The sequence below is a fragment of the Doryrhamphus excisus genome, linkage group LG3 (assembly GCF_037039965.1).
Source record: "Doryrhamphus excisus strain RoL-2023G ecotype Guam linkage group LG3, RoL_Dexc_Guam_v1.1, whole genome shotgun sequence".
Lineage (NCBI taxonomy): Eukaryota > Metazoa > Chordata > Actinopteri > Syngnathiformes > Syngnathidae > Doryrhamphus > Doryrhamphus excisus.
In genome coordinates, this window is record NC_136359.1 from 11259023 (window position 1) to 11281298 (window position 22276).

Here is a 22276-nt window from a genome sequence, read left to right on the forward strand (position 1 = left end):
AGTGGAATAAAAGTGGTGAACATTTGTTTTTGTGTCCTCAAAACACTTGATATGGAAACATGACATTCATAAATCACTGTCATTCAACACTGTCAATCACTGTCACTGTCACTCTAAAATAATACATGACATTAATCAGTGTCACTGTCATTAGTCAGTGTACAACTTGTATAGCAGTATAGCGTTACCTTACACTGAAAATGAGCCAACACACAGCCATTATTGGCAACAGCACCATGGTTTTGGGCAGCATGAATGCTGCCGGCAATGGGGAGTAATGGTTCTCTCGTGTGTCCTCTCGTTTACAGAGGAGAGTTGTACACTGACTACCCCTAAGTTACATCCTGTTTAATTTCTATTGTATGATTCTATGTGAATATATAATAAAATGGCTACTATTGCCTTGACACAAGTAAATCTTTACAAATCTTACAAAAAAGTTCTCCCTGAGCAGATGCTTATTTTAGTTGACCACATCTAACTTTACTCTACACTTTATGACAGTTAAGAATGGGAAAATGTTACCTAAAAATGTCTGTAGTAAAACAAATGACTTATTCTTCCATTACTTACTTATAAAGTCACCAGTGACCAGTAACGGATTATCGTACATTCTGAATTCAATCAGATCTTACTTGTAAAAAGGATGATAAGCTGCCTTGTGAAGAATTTCACACCCTTGACCTGGGGCGTCGAAGTGTGTTCAACTTTTATATAAAACAACAAATGAATGCAACAAATGTCACTGCATTAAATAAGTCGCAAAATGTGGGCCTTATTTTCCCTTCTGTTGTGTAGTTTGTGCTCACAGCCACTCGGAGGCAGCAGAGGACGTCCACATCTAGGAGAGGTCGCTGGAGAAACGTTGGCTTCCATGCAGCCACGTCCACTCCCTTAACATCTGAGACAGACAGACAGAATGGGGCGTTAATTGAAAGCAGGCGATAATGGGAGACAGGATGTTATTTGTGAATTTTGTAGCTCATTCACAGAAGGGACTTTGAGGTTATTTGAATAGAGGCGTTAGTTGAAGCATTAATGATAACATCTTTCAAACAACGACCATCTTACCTCCATACTGCTCTCCGACTCCTGGATGGTATCATGCAGCAAACTCTGCAGTCGACTCTCAAAATTCTTGCTCTCCTCCACCAGAGACTCATCCCTGACACGTCCAAAGAGAAAATTGTTAACACAAAAAGTAGTTTTCACAAATGTAATTGGGCCAGTTGCATTATGGTGCAGATCTAGATAACTATGATTATATCATGGTTAACCCTTACAGTGGGCATGATTCACAAGATCCAGCAGATGAAGGTATAGTGATGTTTGTGTACTCACAACTGCTGTAAACTGTGTCGAGGGGTCATTAGGGGTGGCACTGAAGAGGGCGTTTGAGATCCATCAGGGCTCCCACTTACAGGGCTCCGAACTTTACTCTACAAGATGTAAGCGAAAGCAATTTATTCACTAACAATCAATCACTATGATGTTGTTAATGATATGAGGGATAAAAATGTTTGTTTCCTTACACATGCCACTTTGAGGAGGTTCCAGAGCTCCCTTTGTCGCTTCTCTTGCAGACCCATCAGGACTTGTTCGCTCTCAGCCATCTTCATCACCACACCTTCCACCTTGGGCAGCAGCTCCATCACACGCTGGCGACAAACGCCTGTCTTACTGCAATAACACCAAAAAACAAAACAAAAGGCATGTTATTGTCTTGCCCTTTGTCTTTTTTATTGTGGTAAGACCTGGAGGTCTTGTGTTCACTGCTGAACTGTATTAACGACTATCTCTGAAAAACATGTTATCGTGGCCGAGTGGTTAAGGCGATGGACTAGAAATCCATTGGGGTCTCCCCGCACAGGTTCGAATCCTGTCGATAACGGCAGCTTTTTGCAGTAACAGATGAAAATCAATGGTGAGAATTTGAATTTGGTCTGCGCTACCACTGCAGGTGAAGTGTGTATAATGACCATGACCAAGTGAAATACAGAAAAAAGGATTGTGTAATTAAACTGTCTGGCTTTGGCTTAGTTCTCACAATAAATGCCCATGAGGTTTGGTTCGGCATGCAATTTATTATTTTAATAAGACGTTACTTTGTAAGTATGTTATGATGACGTTATTTACACAGCTGTCAAAGCTCTGTCAAAGCTGCCACGCGCCCTGCAGGGGAAGTACAAACCTGAAATAAACCAGCACTAACAACACAGGTTCCATAGTTTTCACTCAACATTTCAGATGCTGTTCAAAAGGACAGCGTTGTCGGCAGGATTCGAACCTGCGCGGGGGGACCCCAATGGATTTCTAGTCCATCCACTCGGCCACGACAACACACCACACAGGAGATAAGGACTGACTAACGAGGACAACTCCACTTGACTGTGATCGACACAGCTGCAGCACAAAATTCAGTAAAACATGCAAGTAGATCTAGCTCTATAGAATTAGTTCTATAGAAGACATTTTAGACTATAAACCAATATACACTACCAGTCAAACGTTTTCTCATTCAATAGCATGAGGAAGTGTGTCACTTTTTACTAGTACTGTATGCCATGTGATACTCACACAGATTCATCACATTAACGACTCATTCATGTTTTCCAAATGCTTAAAAGCTCCTTGTTTAATCATACTGGATCCATATCAAAGCAGTGTGTGATGTGTTTGGATACCTAAGATGTGTGTAGAAGTCTCTGAGCTTCCTCTCGTAGAATTGCACTGCCTGAACCACCAGGCGCACTACCTCCTGGCCGTCACCTGAACACCGCTGGTCTACAACCAGAAAAAAAAAATTAAAAGTCTTATGCAGAGAACAACAGTACAAATGATGTAAAATTAAAATATGTAAAACACATGAATAATACAAACCTTTAGGTTTCTCTCTGAGTTTGCGCAGCAGCTCCAAGGCCTTTCCCTCACTAAAAACAGATAGGGATCATTTCAGGATGTTGAAGAACCCAAAACCTCCCAGTTATGTAAAACATTCAAGCGTTTTTTAAAAGTGGAAGTGCCCGTGGGACCCCTGATTATGCCTGATTCTTTGCAAGTGTCTCACAGTGTGTCCAACGCTTCCCCGCTCCTCCACGGCTGGCGCTGAACGTCCAGAATGTCTTGCTGTAGGTGCATCATCTCATCCTCCAGTTCACTCACTTTGGGCTGCAGGCATGCGTACCAGCAGTCATTTTAAGAGCAAGTGAGAATGCACATGACACACACAGAGACATAAACACTTTGTACCTGACCACAGCTAACAGCAGTCTGCTCCATCTCCCTCCACACTCCCAACAGTTTCTCGGAAGCTAGACATATACACTTTGCTTTAAAATCACAGAGTTGGACAGAATGATGTACTATGCATGATTGTCGAGGACAATACTGTATCCCACTGTATTACTCCTTTTATCTTTTATTGATACAGTACATTGTTGTTGCCGAATGAAAAGCCTACCAATCCCAGTGGCGGTCTGTTCCTGGTACTTGTCCATGTCTATGTGAAGGCTGGTGGTGAAGAAGTCCAGCTTAGCCATGAGTCTCTGGTGCATGGACACCATCTCATTCTTTTGCTTAGATAGTGATGAGTTGTGTCTCAGCAAGCTCATGCTGGAAGAAAAACAAACAAAAAGCAAACAGTTCAGGCATGTGTGTGCTTTACGTGTGTCTGTGTGTGTCTTTCCTACATAGCAGCTTTCTGTCCCTGCTGCAGCCTTTGCCAGTCCTCCTTCAGGGAGCGGATGGTGTGCCACGCCTGGCCACAAGTCCTCCTCAGATGGCTGTAAGCCAGAACGTGCTTGGGGTCATTTTCTGGTCAATAAGAAGAGATATAATGATCATTTTATTCATTCAAATAGCTCATGTGGACATAGGTTAAGGCACATACATTCCAACACATTTAAAAGGTATACAATGTTTGCATTTGTGTTTTAAGAATGGAGGACTAAAACTGCCGGAATAATACATATTTAAATTAATTTAAAAAGACGATATACATGAAATGCTGTAATAAATACAGTAACATACATTAAAAAGTTGTGTGAATGTGGTAAAAAGAATACTCACAACTACAAGTAGTACATCTGTAGAACTTAAAAATATTTTTATTCCTCACAAAAGTAATTTTCTTATTACGTTAATGCAGAGATGACCCCCATTTCTGTGCATACTTATTTAAAACATATAATAAAATAAGTATTTGAACACCCTGCTATTTTGCTATTTCTCCCACTTAGAAATCATGGAGGGGTCTGAAATTTTCATCGTAGGTGCATGTCCACTGTGAGAGAGATAAACTAAAAAGAAAAATCCAGAAATCACAATGCATGATTTTTTAACAATTTATTTGTGTGATACAGCTGCAAATAAGTATTTGAACACCTGTGTATCATCTAGAATTCTGACCCTGAAAGACCTGTTAGTCTGCCCATTAGAAGTCCACCTGCACTCCATGTATCATCCTGAATCAGATGCACCTGTTTGAGGTCGTTAGCTGCATAAAGACACCTGTCCACCCCATACAATCAGTAAGACTTTAACTTGTAACATGGCGAAGACCAAAGAGCTGTCCAAAGACACCAGAGACAAAATTGTACACCTCCACAAGGCTGGAAAGGGCTACGGAGCAATTACCAAGCAGCTTGGTGAAAAAAGGTCCACTGTTGGAGCTATCATTAGAAAATGGAAGAAGCTAAACATGACGGTCAATCTCAATCGGAGTGGAGCCCCATGCAAGATATCACCTCGTGGGGTCTCAATGATTCTAAGAAAGGTGAGGAATCAGCCCAGAACTACACGACAGGACTTGGTCAATGACCTGAAAAGAGCTGGGACCACCGTTTCCAAGGTTACTGTAGGTAATACACTAAGACGTCATGATGTGAAATCATGCATGGCACGAAAGGTTCCCCTGCTTAAACCAGCACATGTCAAGGCCCGTCTTAAGTTTGCATATGACCATTTGGATGATACAGAGGAGTCATGGGAGAAAGTTTTATGGTCAGATGAGACCAAAATAGAACTTTTTGGTCATAATTCCAATAAGCGTGTTTGGAGGAAGAAGAATGAAGAGTACAATCCGAAGAACACCATCCCTACTGTGAAGCATGGGGGTGGTAGCATCATGCTTTGGGGGTGTTTTTCTGCACATGGGACAGGACGAGTGCACTGCATTAAAGAGAGGATGACTGGGGCCGTGTATTGTGAGATTTTGGGGAACAACCTCCTTCCCTCTGTCAGAGCATTGAAGATGGGTCGTGGCTGGGTCTTCCAACACGACAACAACCCGAAGCACACAGCCAGGAAAACCAAGGAGTGGCTCCGTAAGAAGCATATCAAGGTTCTAGCATGGCCCAGCCAGTCTCCAGACCTGAACCCAATCGAAAATCTTTGGAGGGAGCTCAAACTCCGTGTTTCTCAGCGACAGCCCAGAAACCTGACTGATCTAGAGAAGATCTGTGTGGAGGAGTGGGCCAAGATCCCTCCTGCAGTGTGTGCAAACCTGGTGAAAAACTACAGGAAACGTTTGACCTCTGTAATAGCAAACAAAGGCTACTGTACCAAATATTAACATTCATTTTCTCAGGTGTTCAAATACTTATTTGCAGCTGTATCACACAAATAAATTGTTAAAAAATCATGCATTGTGATTTCTGGATTTTTCTTTTTAGTTTATCTCTCTCACAGTGGACATGCACCTACGATGAAAATTTCAGACCCCTCCATGATTTCTAAGTGGGAGAAATAGCAAAATAGCAGGGTGTTCAAATACTTATTTTCTTCACTGTATATACTGTAACTCTATGAAAAAATTACATAGAAAAGAAGCAAAATCCACCCATCCATCGATTTTCTACGATGCTGGAGCCTATCCCAGTTGTCTTCGGGTGAGAGGTGGGGTACACACCCTGCACTGGTTGCCAACCAATCGTAGGGCACATAAAAACAAGCAACCATTCACATTCACATTCATACCTATTCATACCTATCGCCAATTAACCTAACATGCCTGTTTTGGAATGTGGAGTACTCGGAGAAATCCCACAAACCTGCAATAAAAGCCTGTTGGTGACCAAGTCTAGTATTTGAGTTACTAGTGACATCTAGTGACTGGTGTAGAATACTACATTTCATCAACATCTTTGAATGCCTTCTATTTGTATTACTTACTACATGATACAGCTATTTTTATGCTCAAAAGTTCTTAATATGTAACGTTTTGCTTAAATATGCATATTTTTGACTAATAAGAGGCTATAAGTAATCAGAAATCAACTATCATTTATTATGTTTTTTTAAACCACCATAGTGTTATAAATAAGTGTGCATTTTTGCAAAAAATCTTGAAACGTACAAACGTACAACAATAAATTATTGGTAGATTATGCAGGTGAAAATCACATTTGCAATAGTTAAGACACAGAGAAATATACTGTAATATTTTGTCACAAAAGAAGAGGAAAGCACACTCACGGACAAAGCAGATGTTTTCGGGGAGGGTGCGAGGCGTCAATGGTGGCTCGTAACTACAAGAGGAGCGATCAAACAGGAAGACGAGAGGTAAGTCTGTCCGTCGGCCATCTATCTCCTGCAGGGGCAACACAGTGCTGTCAAATATTCTGTAAATAAAGCATCTTGTGCTATGGGATGTTATTCTTACGCTGTAATCGATGGCACATTGCGTGGCCAACCCTTGGGGCTCCAAAGCTAAACCAGCCTCTAGCAGCAGCTCCTGCTTGGCTGCAGGGATGCCTGTGTCCTCTTCTATCCTCCTCTGCAGGTCGGCCACCGAGTCGTCACTGGAGATGGAATATGTCAAGATCTTCGCAGTCGTCATGTTCAAAACGTGAACCAGCTAAGAGGGAACGACAAGATGTGAGTCAGCAATTTAGGACAGTGGTTTTCAACGTCTGAGCACCATAAGGCATGAGGAGAGGTGAGGTGCAGGAGCTTGACAAAAATAAAGCATAAAAAACATTTTAAACTTGGTAATATACATTTTTACCATTTTTTTAAATCACAGAAAAAACCCTACATTAATTACAAAAAAGAAACATACATTTTCTGAGGTGTGACAGAGATTTTCTTCCTGTCACTCACATATACTGTACCTGTGAGCTGGAGAAATACTGATTTTGTTTTGAAATATATTTTCTTGAAAAACGGGTGTTGAAAAAAAAGGGGTCCTATTATATTCAGGCTTGTCTTATAGTTGGATCTATATGGTAATAATGCATATAATACGCAATAACACATACATAGAAGGGGTGCAAAAAAACCCTGAGTAAATCTCACTTTGAGCTGCAGAATAAGATCCAGCTGGGAGAAACAGTTGCTGGGTGTGGCTTCAGGATCTTTGCCCCTTTCTTCCGGAGACCACTTGAGCATCAGCCGCAGCCACCTCTCCAGCTTCTCTGCTAAAAGACTATGACACACATACACACGCACGCACACACACACACACCATAAAAAGGTCTGATACCATATCTCCCCTACTTAAGGCAGCCTTACTATATTTGACATGTGTCACCTGTTGAGGGTGTTGGGCTGAGGAAGATGTTTGGAGAAGCGGACCACAGCAGAGAGGTCCTCATAGACTACAATGTCACTGTCTTGCTTCATTCGTAGTTTATTGTGCCTAAAAAAGAGAAGTAAAGCATTGGTTAAAAATGTAGGCACAATACAAGAGATGTGTCATAAATATGTACATCAAGCAGAAAATTCAACTTCACTTGACACTGAAACGGGAGGATATTTCTTCCTTTTTGCAACCCAAACTGCCCTTAGGTTTTATAACACTGAAGTACAAAAGTTATTGATGTTGGCACAACCCACATATCCTGCAATTATTCATGTTAGCCACTTCTGTTTATTTATGTGAGTTAAAAGTAGTCACGTAACTGGGGTGAAGGTTACAAAAACTGAAGAATAACAATAATCATGCAACACCTTGATTTGTGAAGGAAGGGGAAAAAGTGTTACAGTATTATGAACAATGTTGGGAATAATGGCGTTTAAATAAACGGTGTTACTAGTGCTGTTACTTTTTTCAGTAACGGGTAATCTAACAAATTACTTTTACTGTCAGCATAATGCCGTTACCATTTTCGACACCGCGTTACTGCACATTATTGAAGGCGCCTAAAAATATATCACCGACTTCATAACTAATCTGCAGCGCAGTGAGAGTGTGGGAGTGTGACAAGAGAGGGGGTGGGATAACCACATAAGCAATGAGGATTGGCTTTAGTAGGTTTAGTAAGATTGCGTCTTCAGTCAATCAGAGAAATTGAGTGGGTGGGTGTTTAGAACACATAAGCAATGAGGATTGGCTAAGGTGTAGTAAAATTGTGTCTTCAGCCAATCAGAGAACTTGAGTGGGTGGGTGTTTAGAGCACATAAGCAATGAGGATTGGCTAAGGTTTAGTAAAATTGTGTCTTCAGCCAATCAGAGAACTTGGGTAGGCGGGTATTTAGAGCACGTCCAAAGATAGCATAACAGCATAGCGAGAGATGGCGAGTGAGGAGGACTCTAATGAGAAGACAGCGTTTGCCAAATGGTAGTACAGACTACTTTAACCTCGTTGAGGTAAAAGGTAAAATGTATACGTCAAATGTACATTATGTCCCTGACAAACTTTGTCCCGTCTTTGCTGTGTGTGTGTGGGCGGGGGTAGTAGGGGCGAATAATGCAATAGTTACTTTTACTAGTTACTAGTTACTTTTGTAGTGGAGTAACTCAGTTACTTTTTTGCAGAGGTAACTAATAACTATAACTAACTACTTTTTTTAAAGTAACATGCCCAACACTGATTATGAAACATGAAAGAAAGGTGACACTACCAGAGAACAGGTTGCCAGGTTGGCAAAAAGGGGCGAAATCCTGTAATGCATTCAAACACCAACGTCCCGAAGCTCCAGTAGTCCACAGTGAGCGTGTACTTCTGCCTCTCGATGAGCTCTGGAGCCTGAACGATAGGAAACGCAGTGGAGGAAGTCATCAAGACAAGACCATGTTGTTATGTGGCATTGGGTGTCTGACTTACCAAGTATTGTAGCGTTCCCACAAAGGAGGTGCAAAGACTGTTCTGGTCCAGCTCCTTTGCATAGCCTAGGTCGATGATCTTGTGGATCAACTGAAGTGGAAGAAAAAGTGGGTTTAAGTTTTAAATACATATACTATAAATGAGTGAAATAAAAACACATCTCCCCTTTGCGTAAAAAGTGTATTGGATAACGCAGCAACAATAAAAGCAATGTTGTAATAGCGATAAGGGGCAAACGGGTTCGCTTCCGTTAATACTAGGGGTGTCGCGATGTACTCAGTTCATGAGATGAGACAATATTTTAACATTATTCATTCCTCATGAGGGTCGCCGGGGTGCTGGAGCCTATTCCAGCTGTCTTCGGGCGAGAGGCGGGGTACACTCTGGACTGGTTGCCAGCCAATCACAGGGCACATATAGACAAACAACCATTCACACTCACATTCATACCTATGGACAATTTGGAGTCGCCAATTAACTGAGCATGTTTTTGGAATGTGGGAGGAAACCGGAGTACCCGGAGAAAATCCACGCATGCATGGGGAGAACATGCAAACTCCACACAGAGATGGCAGAGGGTGGAGTTGAACTCGGGTCTCCTAGCTGTGAGGCCTGTGCGCTAACCACTCGTACGCCGTGCAGCCCTATTTTAACATATAGGACTGGACAAGCACACAACCGAGTCACAAAACAATTCAGGTACATTGTGAAATGTTCTATAACTCTGCATTCATGACCTAAGCTTGAAGCTTTTAACTGTTGAAATTTTTCTGCAAATGCAAACAAAAACTACAAATGATGTAAGTTAAAATAAACCACACTGAGTGGCGCATCCAACATTTTAAAGTGCATGGAGAGGTAGATAGAGATGCTCGATGCTGACTGCTCATGATACTTCAAATGATGTTGCTGCCAAAAGAGATAATAGGAAAATACCCACTGATTGTAACAATCAGAAATTGCTTTTATAGTCCACCAAATTAACAATTACTTTTTTACTAAAAATTTGTCCATTGTAAGATGTGGTTTTGTTACTTAGATGTTATGTCTCTTATAACAGTTTTATTTTGGTTATGTTCCTTCCTGTAGTGTCTTTTCTCCTTCCTGTCTCTTCCCTCTCATGTCATTACTCACACATTTCCCCAACATCCTTCACCTGTGTCCCTTTCCCTTTTGTCCCCTCAAATACAGTGGATCCGGAAAGTATTCACAGCGCTTCACTTTTTCTACATTTTGTCATGTTACAGCCTCATTCCAAACTGTATTAAATTAATCTCTTACCTCAAAATTCTACACAAAATACTCCATTATGACAATGTGAAAAAAGTTTTTTTTGACATGTTTTGAATTTATTAAAAATAGAAAACAAAAAAATCACATTTACATAAGTATTCACAGCCTTTGCCATGAAGCTCAAAATTGAGCTCAGGTGCATCTTTTTTCCACTGATCATCCTTGAGATCTTTCTACAGCTTAATTGGAGTCCACCTGCAGTAAATTCAGTTGATTGGACATGATTTGGAAATATAATAACTGTCTATATAAGGTCCCACAGTTGACTGTGCATGTCAGAGCACAAACACCAAGCATGAAGTCAAAAGAACTGTCTGTAGACCTGCGAGACAGGATTGTCTTGAGGCACAAATCTGGGGAAGGATACAGAAAAATTTCTGCTGCTTTGAAGGTCCCAATGAGCACAGTGGCCTCCATTATTCGTAAATGGAAGATGTTTGGAACCACCAGCACTCTTCCTAGAGCTGGCCGGCCTTCTAAACTGAGCGATCGGGGAAGAAGGGCCTTAGTCAGGGAGGTGACCAAGGCCCCGATGGTCACTCTGTCAGAGCTCCAGCGTTCCTCTGTGGAGAGAGGAGAGCCTTCCACAAGGACAACCATATCTGCAGCAATCCACCAATCAGGCCTGTATGGTAGAGTGGCCAGACGAAAGCCACTCCTTAGTAAAAGGAACATGGCAGCCCGTCTGGAATTTGCCAAAAAGCACCTGAATGACTCTCAGACCATGAGAAACAAAATTCTCTGGTCTGATGGCTTTCGTCTGGCCACTCTACCATACAGGCCTGATTGGTGGATTGCTGCAGAGATGGTTGTCATTCTGGAAGGCTCTCCTCTCTCCACAGAGGAACGCTGGAGCTCTGACAGAGTGACCATCGGGGCCTTGGTCACCTCCCTGACTAAGGTCCTTCTTCCCCGATCGCTCAGTTTAGAAGGCCGGCCAGCTCTAGGAAGAGTCCTGGTGGTTCCAAACGTCTTCCATTTACGAATAATGGAGGCCACTGTGCTCATTGGGACCTTCAAAGCAGCAGAAATGTTTCTGTATCCTTCCCCAGATTTGTGCCTCAAGACAATCCTGTCTCGCAGGTCTACAGACAGTTCTTTTGACTTCATGCTTGGTGTTTGTGCTCTGACATGCACAGTCAACTGTGGGACCTTATATAGACAGTTATTATATTTCCAAATCATGTCCAATCAACTGAATTTACTGCAGGAGGACTCCAATTAAGCTGTAGAAAGATCTCAAGGATGATCAGTGGAAAAAAGATGCACCTGAGCTCAATTTTGAGCTTCATGGCAAAGGCTGTGAATACTTATGTAAATGTGATTTTTTTTGTTTTCTATTTTTAATAAATTCAAAACATGTCAAAAAAAACTTTTTTCACATTGTCATAATGCAGTATTTTGTGTAGAATTTTGAGGTAAGAGATTAATTTAATTCAGTTTGGAATGAGGCTGTAACATGACAAAATGTAGAAAAAGTGAAGCGCTGTGAATACTTTCCGGATGCACTGTATCCTGACCTCTCCATTAACAGGAAAGAAATCATGGTTCATTTGGTTCAAATTAATTGTGCTTAAACAAAAAGAACATTCATTCATTTTCTACCGCTTATCCTCACGAGGGTCGCAGGGGTGCTGGAGCCTATCCCAGCTGTCTTTGGCGAGAGGCGGGGTACACCCTGGACTGGTCACCGGCCAATCACAGGGCACATATAGACAAACAACCATTCACACTCACATTCATAACTATGGACAATTTGGAGTCGCCAATTAACCTAGCATGTTTTTGGAATGTGGGAGGAAACCGGAGTACCAGGGTGGAATTGAACCCTGGTCTCCTAGCTGTGAGGTCTGCGTGTTAACCACTAGACCGCTGTGCCGCTACAAAAAGAACAACTTATCAAAATTACTAAATTATCTACAATGTCTCAAAAATAATAAATTCTCATATGTTTGTTAGATAACACTGCACCAGATGAGATGACTATGATGGATTGTTATGTAACCTTGTAAAAAAAGAGGCCCAGACAGGAAGTTAAGAGTAAACTCAACAAGAACTTTATAAATGCAGGGATAAATTGAGGGATTCGGTTTTCCGTCGTAAAGTAATACTGAGGCACAGTTGAAATCTTGTCCTCTCCCAACCTCATTTTTGTGGTTTGTGCATACTTGTCATGGGGAGAGTTTCAACTCACCCGCTTCTCTCCCTGTTGCAGGACAATGTTTTCAGGTTTCAGATCTCTGTGGATTATCCGCTTCTTGTGGAGGTAGGTCAGCGCTGAGGCTGAGAAGAAGGAAAAACAAGGATGTGAGCGGTTTAAAATTGGCCTAATACAACTTTCATGACAGGAACCTCCAGAGAATCACGTTTCTGAGAATTGATTACACACTATGAGCATGAATTGGCTTTTTGTCCAACTCCGTAGCAACACGTTTCTGCCTTTTCTACTTTATATGACATCACAGCACATGCCCACTGATTTACTTCATTTACCGTCTTCTTAACATCACAGTGCAGTGTGATATTCATGGGTAACTTTTCGATGGCTGTTGATTTAGTATTTTTTCATTGTATTGTGGATTACCCCTCAGTGGGTTTCTTCAGGTTTCTGATGTTTGACAGTTATGGTACCACTGATTGGTTTAGCATACATGTAAACATATACAAATAGTGTTTTTATGTTAGAAAAACATCTTGCAGATGGAGGCGGGCAAAAACATCCATCCATCCACTTCCTATGCCACTTATACTCACGAGGATTGTGGGGGTATGCTGGAGCTTATCCAAGCTGACTTTGGGAGAGAGGTGGGGTACTCACATTCACTCGCACTCACATTCATACCTATCAGGGAAACATTGAAATAATACATATATCTGGGTATATACTAAGGGTCATTGTCATGCTGTAAGATGAAAGTGCTCTTTAGCTTTCAAGCATGAGTCTGGTTCATTAATGGGGGAACATTCCAAGAAGTTCTGGGTCTACATGGAATGATGGGCGTCAACCATAATCTTGTACAGTATGTACACTCCTCACATTCACTCAAGACTTATTTTTACACTTTATCATTTAGTTAATAGTATTCCTGGCCTATTTGACAGCCCCCTCCCGGCTAGCTAACGATGATCGAAGAGGTTGCAGCTGTTTGGAAATTGCCCTCTGTCGGCAAGATCTGAGAAAGCGTTTGTCTATCAAATGTCACAAAGCATGAAAGTATGTCAAAGAACGTGTAGCATTATGAAGAAAAGATGAAAGGGGGTCAGTCAACTATCAGGAAACACATATCAGCGTGTAACAGGAAAAGCCTTTTCTATACTAAATGACCCACAGCACATGTGCGTTCTGTCAAAAGGTGTTTATACATAAGGAGACCAGCACCACATGTTGCACTGGGTGTGCATACATTGCGAAAGAGAGCAAAGTCGTCGATAATGACGTATGCTTCGGCCTAAGCGTGAGCTGTCGCCATGGTGACTAAGCGCTGCGGTTGTCGGGTCACCAATGACATCATAATACAGTCCACAAGGACCATTGGGTTTGACACGACAGGAAAGTGATCACCCTGCCAGCTCATTCAGACGCATAATTAATCAAACAATAGTTACTCTTTGACAAAAGTCACGGGGCGATACTCACAAATGTCGCACAACAGAATCAAAACGGAGCCCTCTCGCATTCCACAGCAGTTCTCCAAGAGGTTCAGATACTGCGGAGGGAAGAGGACACAGTCAAGAATAATGACCTTCATGTCATATGAAACTGTCTTCCTCGTGATTTAGAGCATGCCTTCATTTCATCGCCATTACACAGCTATTTTCCATCCATTAGGTACATTGTGTCCCTGATGGATCAGACGTACTATAAGATTAGAACAGACAAACACAATACTTAAAGTTGTTGATCTTGGTTTTGGTCTTGTAGAGAAGAAACGGATCAGCATTTTGCTTTCCAAAGGTTTTATTTGACATTTTTTTACGATAAGCAGACTGAGAGGATGAGACTGAAATTGATCTCTATTTGGACATCTGTGCTGTTTATAAAATGGCTTTGTGGTTCTTACTGGTGTTAATAATCTGCATGGCCTCAGGCTAAATACTCACTGGTTTCAAAAGGAAAACATTCAAAATTTACTGACTGAAATAAACTCAACACACCATTAAATAAGGTTGCGCCAATGTTGTATGCCCCAAACATAAGACAGTCTGTTTTTAAGACAAAATGAAAGAAATCATAAGAAGAAGCTGCTCTGTAGTTGTATGATGTCTCTGTTGTGATGATGACTATTATCTTAAAATTAGCATCATAACTGGTCCTCTGTTGTTTACTAACACGCTTCACCTTTGAGACACTGTATTGTAGCTGTATCTCTCCAGGTCAGTCATTTGTGTGAATGACAGGAAGAAAAACTGTAATTTGCTTGGGGGCATATAAATACTCTACTTTTACAGATTTTTTTTTTCTCTGGAAAATATCTTATACTCAGGTCAATACAGCAGCATGGTGCAAGTTCAGGCTCAAAGCAGGGTAGCTCCTGCGATCAACACATTAACTTGTAGTCGTATTTGTACCTTTCTCAGATCCCCTCCCTGGCAGTACTCCATCGCCAGCAGTGGCAGGTCGTTGGTGGCCACAAGCTTTTGCATCCCCTCAGGGACTTCCCTCGCCGCAACCACGTTAGCGTGATCCAACCTGAGTATTGAGTTTAGACGTGTTTCATTAATGTATGCTCATTTAAACACAAATTAATATGACTCATCTTTTAATGATGCATTATTAACAAGAAATTCCCGAATGAGGTGATTTATGCGCCTGAAGCTGAAATCTATTCATTTTGCATCAACCATTATATCCAAGCAGTTCATATTAAGCAGGTTTTCCCCCTAGGCTCGACAATTATGAGACTAAAGAGACACAACAAATCCCAGATGAGTAAGTACTTGGCAGCAATTGTGTGGAATACACCCTTCGACAGGATGAATCCTTGACTTGGGGTGGGGACTTGCCTTGAACAATACAGGACACAATGATAGAGCAGATGGCATGAGATTCATAGTAGGATGCTCTATAACTAAGAAGATTGACTCTAGTATTGACAGTCTATGAACGGAACATAGACACAGACATTTGATCTTGTAGTGCACATCCTGCAGGATTGTACTGTACAGTTTTAGTGCGTGTTGGCCACACAGTCAGGAGATCGGGAAGACCTGGGTCGATTGTCCGCTGGGGTATCTCTGTGTGGAGTTTGCATGTTCTCCCCGTCCGTGCGTGCGTGGATTTTCTCCGGGTACTCCGGTTTACTCCCACATTCCAAAAACATGCTAGGTTAATTGGCTACTCCAAATTGTCCATAGGTATGAATGTGAGTGTGAATGGTTGTATGTCTATATGTGCCCTGTGATTGGCTGGCGAACAGGTATACACCGCCTCTCGCCCAAAGTCAGCTGGAATAGGCTCCAGCATACCCCCGCAACCCTAATGAGGATAAGCGGCATAGAAAATAGATGGATGGATATGATAAATCCTTCAGATTCAAGTGTGGTCGGTACTTGAATGTCAAGTAAACTAATCAATAATTTTAATATTCTTAACAACTTTCCACAACAGAAACTGCACAGTACACAACCAACTTTACTTCTTGAGAGCAATTGAAACACTCCCCTTCTGCTTTGGCCAGGCAAGGCAAAGGATAACAATCAAAATAACAATGCTGTAGAGCAAGTTATCAGGACGTGACAGCGACAAGAGCAGGCGACACTGCAATAATAAGACACAGTTAGGTTATTTGAAGCCCTGTCATAGTCATTTGTCTGCATGGTCATTTGATCAAATTAGTGGACAAATTTGAATGTGTTCTGAAGATAATAATACAAGCACAACTATGAATATGACCTCACATGGAAAACACATTACATTTCTACAAAGTGTAGCACGGATAGACTGCTAAACATAGAGTACGGCAGAACCAAAACATTATTAAGGTCATGTTTCGTCAGAATAAGTGCATGTAGACATTTGTGCTGTAAAAATATAATACTAGGCTGCCTCAAACATGCCGCCTGGACTGTGTTTGTACCACAAGTGGGAGTGGGGATGTATCAGAGGTCTGTGGTCGTAACCATGTCTGTCTGAGAACGATGCACTTGTTAAACAAAAATGCTTGCATACCCACGTTTGAGTTGACATGCACATACGTGTCTGGAGTCAGAAACAATTTAAAGACACGCCCACAACACAGTCATAAGAGGAAATGAACACCAACGTGGAACACAGTGCAGAGGTGGCACACTGTATTCTCTCAGAAATAATCACAGAGTTTCCATAAATAACATGTTATTTAATGCCCTGTGTGATTTTTACTATTTTGGGATAGACATTTCGTGTTGAGAAAATAGAAATGGGGGTGTAAGACTAAAACGTCAAAAACATGTCATGGAATGCATAGTAGTGAGTCACAACAAAAAAAGTGTTTTTCCTTTCTAAAGGCAAATGGAGTGCTGAGCAATGCAGCAATGAGAGTGGATGGTACCAATTAAGAGGAAAACCCCTTAAGAAATGGCGCTGGCACACACACAGGCTAGATTCCCCAACAACACCCATCCAGTAGAGTTCTTCATTGCCAGTCCCAAGTCTGAATAAATAACTGCTAAACTGTTAACAGAAGTGAGGAAAATACTGTAAGTGCTGTATTTTGCTGGCATACAGGAAACACCCCAAACTGCAAACTGAACCGGATATAAAATGAAAATACTCTCTTATATTCTGGTCAATCAGGACAGATCATAATGGAGATGATGAAATATTGATGACAGCAGCGCTTATGTGTACAGAGAACAGAAAGCAGGCCTGCAGTGCATTAATCATCAATATAAATAAAGGATTAAAAACTTTCAGTGTTGGCCTCCACTATGAACTCTGCCCCTTTTTCACAGAATGACTGACTGACCTCTTCATCATCTGTATCTCCAGACACCATCTCTCCTTGTTTCGCTCACTCAGTTCCTGGCGGCACTGTTTAATAGCAATCTGCTCCTCCGTATCCTGCAAGAACACATTTTTAAAAATGAAAATAATGTTGTTTCTAAAGGGTAACTGGCAGGACAAGCATGGGTTGGTATAAATAAAAGGCTGACTGATTTGGCTCAGGTATTAATAATAGAAAAGACAATGAGTTACAGATAAATTACAGACAAATAATGTATATACTTATATACTATACTCATATACTCATTAAATTACTATGATGTCGTGCAGAGGTCGAAGTACATAGTCTATATGTAGTTTACTGTCTGATGAGCAACACAAGAGGACATCTCTCATTCCGTGTTCTCACAGCGTCATCATGGACCTGCTTCCCGTCACCTGATCTACATCCTAATATAACCAGCGGCATTGTCATCTATACGGGAAGAAGGAAGCTTAATCATCAGCAGTGCCCCCTTCAGGTTCTCAGTGTTCCACCCATGGCTGGCTGAACACCTTTTTTTTTTTTACTTCCTGATGTGTGGTGCCACTTAAATGTGACTGAGTTGTGCTTCACTCACTGTCATTACATCATCTCAGACAAATTACTAATTACGAGTCAGGAATATTTTATTATTGCAATCACATTAATTGCATGACTAAGTAAATGTACTGGATTTAAGAATCAGTTTTGTTACAATATTAATTAATTCATTCATTCATTTTCTACCGCTTATCCTCATGAGGGTCGTGGGGGGGGGGGGTGCTGCAGCCTATCCCAGCTGTCTTCGGGCAAGAGGCGGGGTACACCCTAGACTGGTCGCCAGCCAATCACAGGGCACATATAGACAAACAACCATTCACACTCACATTCATGCCTATGGACAATTTGGAGTCGCCAATTAACCTAGCATGTTTTTGGAACGTGGGAGGAAACCGGAGTACCCGGAGAAAACCCACGCATGCACGGGAAGAACATGCAAACTCCACACAGAGATGGCCGAGGGTCATTCCAGCACACCGCTGCAACCCTCGTGAGGATAATGGGAAAATGGATGGATGGAATATTATGACACATATAGACAAACAACCATTCACACTCACATTCATACCTATGGACAATTTGGAGTCACAAATTAACCTTTAAAACACTTTAAACATCAGACCAAATCACAGTTTTGTTTTTTGTTTTTTTTTACTAAATAAGACATCCGACTTGCAAGTCATGTTGTCACTTTGTATGTTAAAAGTTGAAATACTTAGAAAGCAACTGGCGGGCCGGATTGAAACGCTTGGTGGGCCGCATGTGGCCCCCGGGCTGTAGTTTGCCCACCCCTGGTATAGCGCATTCATCGGAATATAAGACGACCAACTTTTTTTGATCACATCTCTGTGTCAGAAAAGCATCTTTCCAGGGCACTGGTGCATGTGTAAGTGACAGGAAGAAAAGCTCCGACTTGAGAAGTAATTTGTCTCCGCCTGTTGGTTTGCATGTGTATATGTCAAGACCCTGAGCATAAGTTGACCCATCTCCATCTTATATGTGGGTGAATATGAGCATTGAAAATGCAAAGTCCATTATATACATTCAACACTAAACATTTGGTATCCCTGCTCAATGTAAAGTACAGGAGCTGAATTGAAAATTCTGCCTTTGCGATGATAATAATGCTCAGTTTTGACTGACACTACCACAGATGTTTTAATGTAATTTGTACCAATATAAAATATTTGTTAATGTTACAAAAGTGAATTCATCTGTAAATTCTACCACAATAAGCAGCACTGTCATACGATTTCCTCCCTATTTCTGACCATGTCGTTTTAAATATTTACACACGGTACAAACTGTTTAAACTACCAAGAGTTCTTGTTTAACATGCTAAACATACACACACGCATCTCATAATGACTAACGCCAGTGAAGCCCAGTCATAAAGAAAGGAAGGGGAAGGTCGGCTGAGTGTGTGTGTTCATACTTCCATACTGCACATCCCATAATGCTCCCATCCTGTGACTAGGAGTGATGTCATTATGGCGATTACATCAGATTTTGATCCACTACAAGAGGACAGTTTCCTGGGCTGATGTGTAACTATTTACAGAGCAAGAAAGATAGCATTAATGTATAGTATATATAGTCTTAAGATAGTAGATTGTAGCTGTTCACTCATTGATTTTGCATGTGATAAATGATCTTTGTTCAGTTTGTCTTGGAGCTTATTATAGTATGATTGTGCACGTGTACCTAACGCTGTGGCCAGTTTGTATTTTATGCCACAAAAACAATGTATTGGCAGGAAAGAAGACAGTAAAGTTCCTGTGTTAACCTTATTTTGCCATCTGGTGACATTTCCAAAGCCTCCGGTCCCCAGACGCTCCTTCAGCTCCCAGGATCCACAGCTCTGTGGCTGCTGCAGAGGGACGCGGTTCATGACCTCTCCGGCAGCTCCTGCAGTGGAAAAAATAAATTACAACTTTAAACATGACATGCTTTTCACACATAATGCTTTATAGGTTGAAGCATATCCCACTACAAGTAATATTATTGTAACAAAGTATTAACAAAAATGGACGCACATGAACAGCAAGACATCACATTCATTATTAGCATTTTACATATTACTAAATATCAAGATTTATTCTTCTTTAATCTTTACTTTATACATCTTTGGATGAATCTTTCATAATGTGTTTATTATTGTGGTTTGCAGTGGTGCTGGATCAGAGCTTCTTGGAGTCTCTAATCACAATATCAGAAACACTTTACAGTGCAGTAGGATGATGATGATAATAAAAGGATAATGCTCTTCAACGTGGTGTACCTAATGTTTTGGTCGGTGAGGTGTACATTGCAAACGTGAACAACAATGAACTTTACATTAATGTGTCATGTTCAATCTGTTTATGCCGTGATAACGACAATATATCCTCATTTGATTTGGGCAGAAAACGACATGCGTCTGTCATGCGTTTGTACAATCATTGCATGTCTCACTGAGTCACTGAAGTGTTGGAGCTTTCAAAGTTATTGTCGGTGAAACGTCAAGCTTACCTGCTGACTGGTGTGAGCGCCTGAAATTCTTACGAGTAAAAGTCCACTCTTTTTTTGGTTTAAGTTAGAGAAATGAAAATATCGCCGAAAAGTTCTGCCACTTCCTGATAGTGAGATTTCCTGTAAACTTGCATAGCCACACCCACAAAGAGGCGGAGTCTCAGCTTGCTTCCAGTTACAGTAGATGGCACGTGACTTGTGCTAGATATGCAGTATTAATAAACAAATGTACACAAAAATACACATCACAGCAGTTCATTTTTTGGTCATTTAAAATTTCACATAATTGTACAAAAGAATAGAAAGATAAAAGTCATAAAAATAATACATTTAAAAAGTACACAAAAATAATTATAAAATAAAAATACCTAAAAATATGACTGTGTAACTATCTGTTTTTTGATTATTTGCTTAATGGGGTTTATGACAATTACACTGTAATACAAAACTATTTAATAAAAGTTTAATAGAAGACTAATGTCCCATATGATTTATTTGCAAAAATAACTTTTTAGTTTTGTTTATTGCACTCCTTCGCATATCCTTTCTGAAAGTGACACCAGTTTTGTTATTTTTTATTTTTTTGTACAATTCTCAAGGCTCAAGGTTAAAAGCTAAAAAAACCAGACAAAAAGAGATCTCATTACTACAGGTAATGGGAAACATTTATTTTGCCAATAAAGCCCACTGCAAAAGACTCCAAAAAGCACCAACAATGATACATTTACATAAATGTAATGTGCATATTAACCAAGTATTACATTTTATCATGGATGCACCTGTTATTACATGGTCACAATATGTATATAAAACCATAAAACCTTGTCTGAAGTTTTTGAAAGTGTTTTAATAGCACCCTTTGTAGGCGGCATAGCATCTGTTTTTATATCTTTAGAGTTTGTCATACATTAATTACATTTTGACTCCTTATTAATCAGTATTGAGTACATGTGGGTACATTTCTTCATTACTTGAGGTAGTCTAGTTGTCTGTGCAGTGAAATTCATGGAAACACAGAAACCATCACTGAAACAACAAGATAACATAACCAGCAAAATATTAAACACTCAATTTACCACCACGCCCTTTCCTGCAACACGTCTGAGGCTGCCTTAATATTTCACATTAAACAAATCACTCCAAATGATAACCTTGGTGCCTGCTTTTAAGCATGAACATGACATCATCTGGTATCACACAGAGAGAGATATGATTGGAAAGAATGTGCGTGTGTGTGTGTACATTTCCTCATTAAGTGTGCTAATGTAACACAGATGGACGCAAACCACATCCGCCCATCACACTGGTCTTCTAAGGTGCTTCATATGGATCTTCTATATGAAGTGTAAATAACAACACTTTCTACTTTTTACGATGTGGGCCATTCTGGAGGAAGACTTCCAGTGGAAGGAATGATTGAATAATTGTGGTTCATCAGACTGGCACAATGACAACAACAACACACAATCTTTGCAAAACATAAGAGTTCACAGACAGCTGAAAAATGAATCATAGTCGAACAGTCTCAAAAAGAAACTTCATGCTATTGGGAAACAGCAACTACAGTAGCAGGACTCTATATATGCATATAAAATGCATTAGTTTATGTGATGTCAAAGATGTTAGGAGTTTGATCAAAGAATATTAAGATTTTAAATTATTTTATTTAGAACATTTTTGTTACAAGGAACAAATGTAGCGTTGCCTAATTTAAAGGGGACCTATTGTGCTTTTTTCACTTTTTTGACCTATAAATGTAGCAAGAATGTTGTATTCTAATGTCAAACGATGCCAAAGTTTCAGATAATGAGGTTTGCGCATTTGGAAGTGAGTCCTGAAAGACGTTTGGGATGGCTGAAAACGCTCTGTTTCAAAAGGCGTGGTAAAACTGCCACTTTGTGATCTCACAGAGGGGTA

At 40.7% G+C, this 22276-nt stretch overlaps 1 protein-coding gene and 1 non-coding gene across 2 annotated transcripts; one reads left to right on the forward strand and one right to left on the reverse strand.

The window, feature by feature from the left end:
- Window positions 1-118: 118 nt before the first annotated feature.
- On the reverse strand, window positions 119-20495 carry ikbkb (inhibitor of nuclear factor kappa B kinase subunit beta). The gene is made up of 22 exons (XM_058070843.2): window positions 20360-20495; window positions 19635-19756; window positions 17288-17382; window positions 14910-15030; window positions 13978-14047; window positions 12535-12623; window positions 9048-9137; window positions 8845-8969; window positions 7532-7639; window positions 7297-7426; window positions 6662-6856; window positions 6475-6589; window positions 3690-3813; window positions 3461-3612; window positions 3250-3311; window positions 3068-3168; window positions 2881-2930; window positions 2685-2784; window positions 1533-1680; window positions 1342-1439; window positions 1072-1165; window positions 119-901 (listed from the first exon to the last, which is right to left on the reverse strand). Exons 2-22 carry the CDS (start codon window positions 19737-19739, stop codon window positions 842-844), a joined length of 2232 nt encoding a protein of 743 aa, XP_057926826.2. The 5' UTR covers window positions 19740-19756; window positions 20360-20495; the 3' UTR covers window positions 119-841.
- On the forward strand, window positions 1810-1891 carry trnas-aga (transfer RNA serine (anticodon AGA)). Its single transcript has one exon. It is a non-coding gene; the product is annotated as a tRNA-Ser (tRNA).
- Window positions 20496-22276: the final 1781 nt, after the last annotated feature.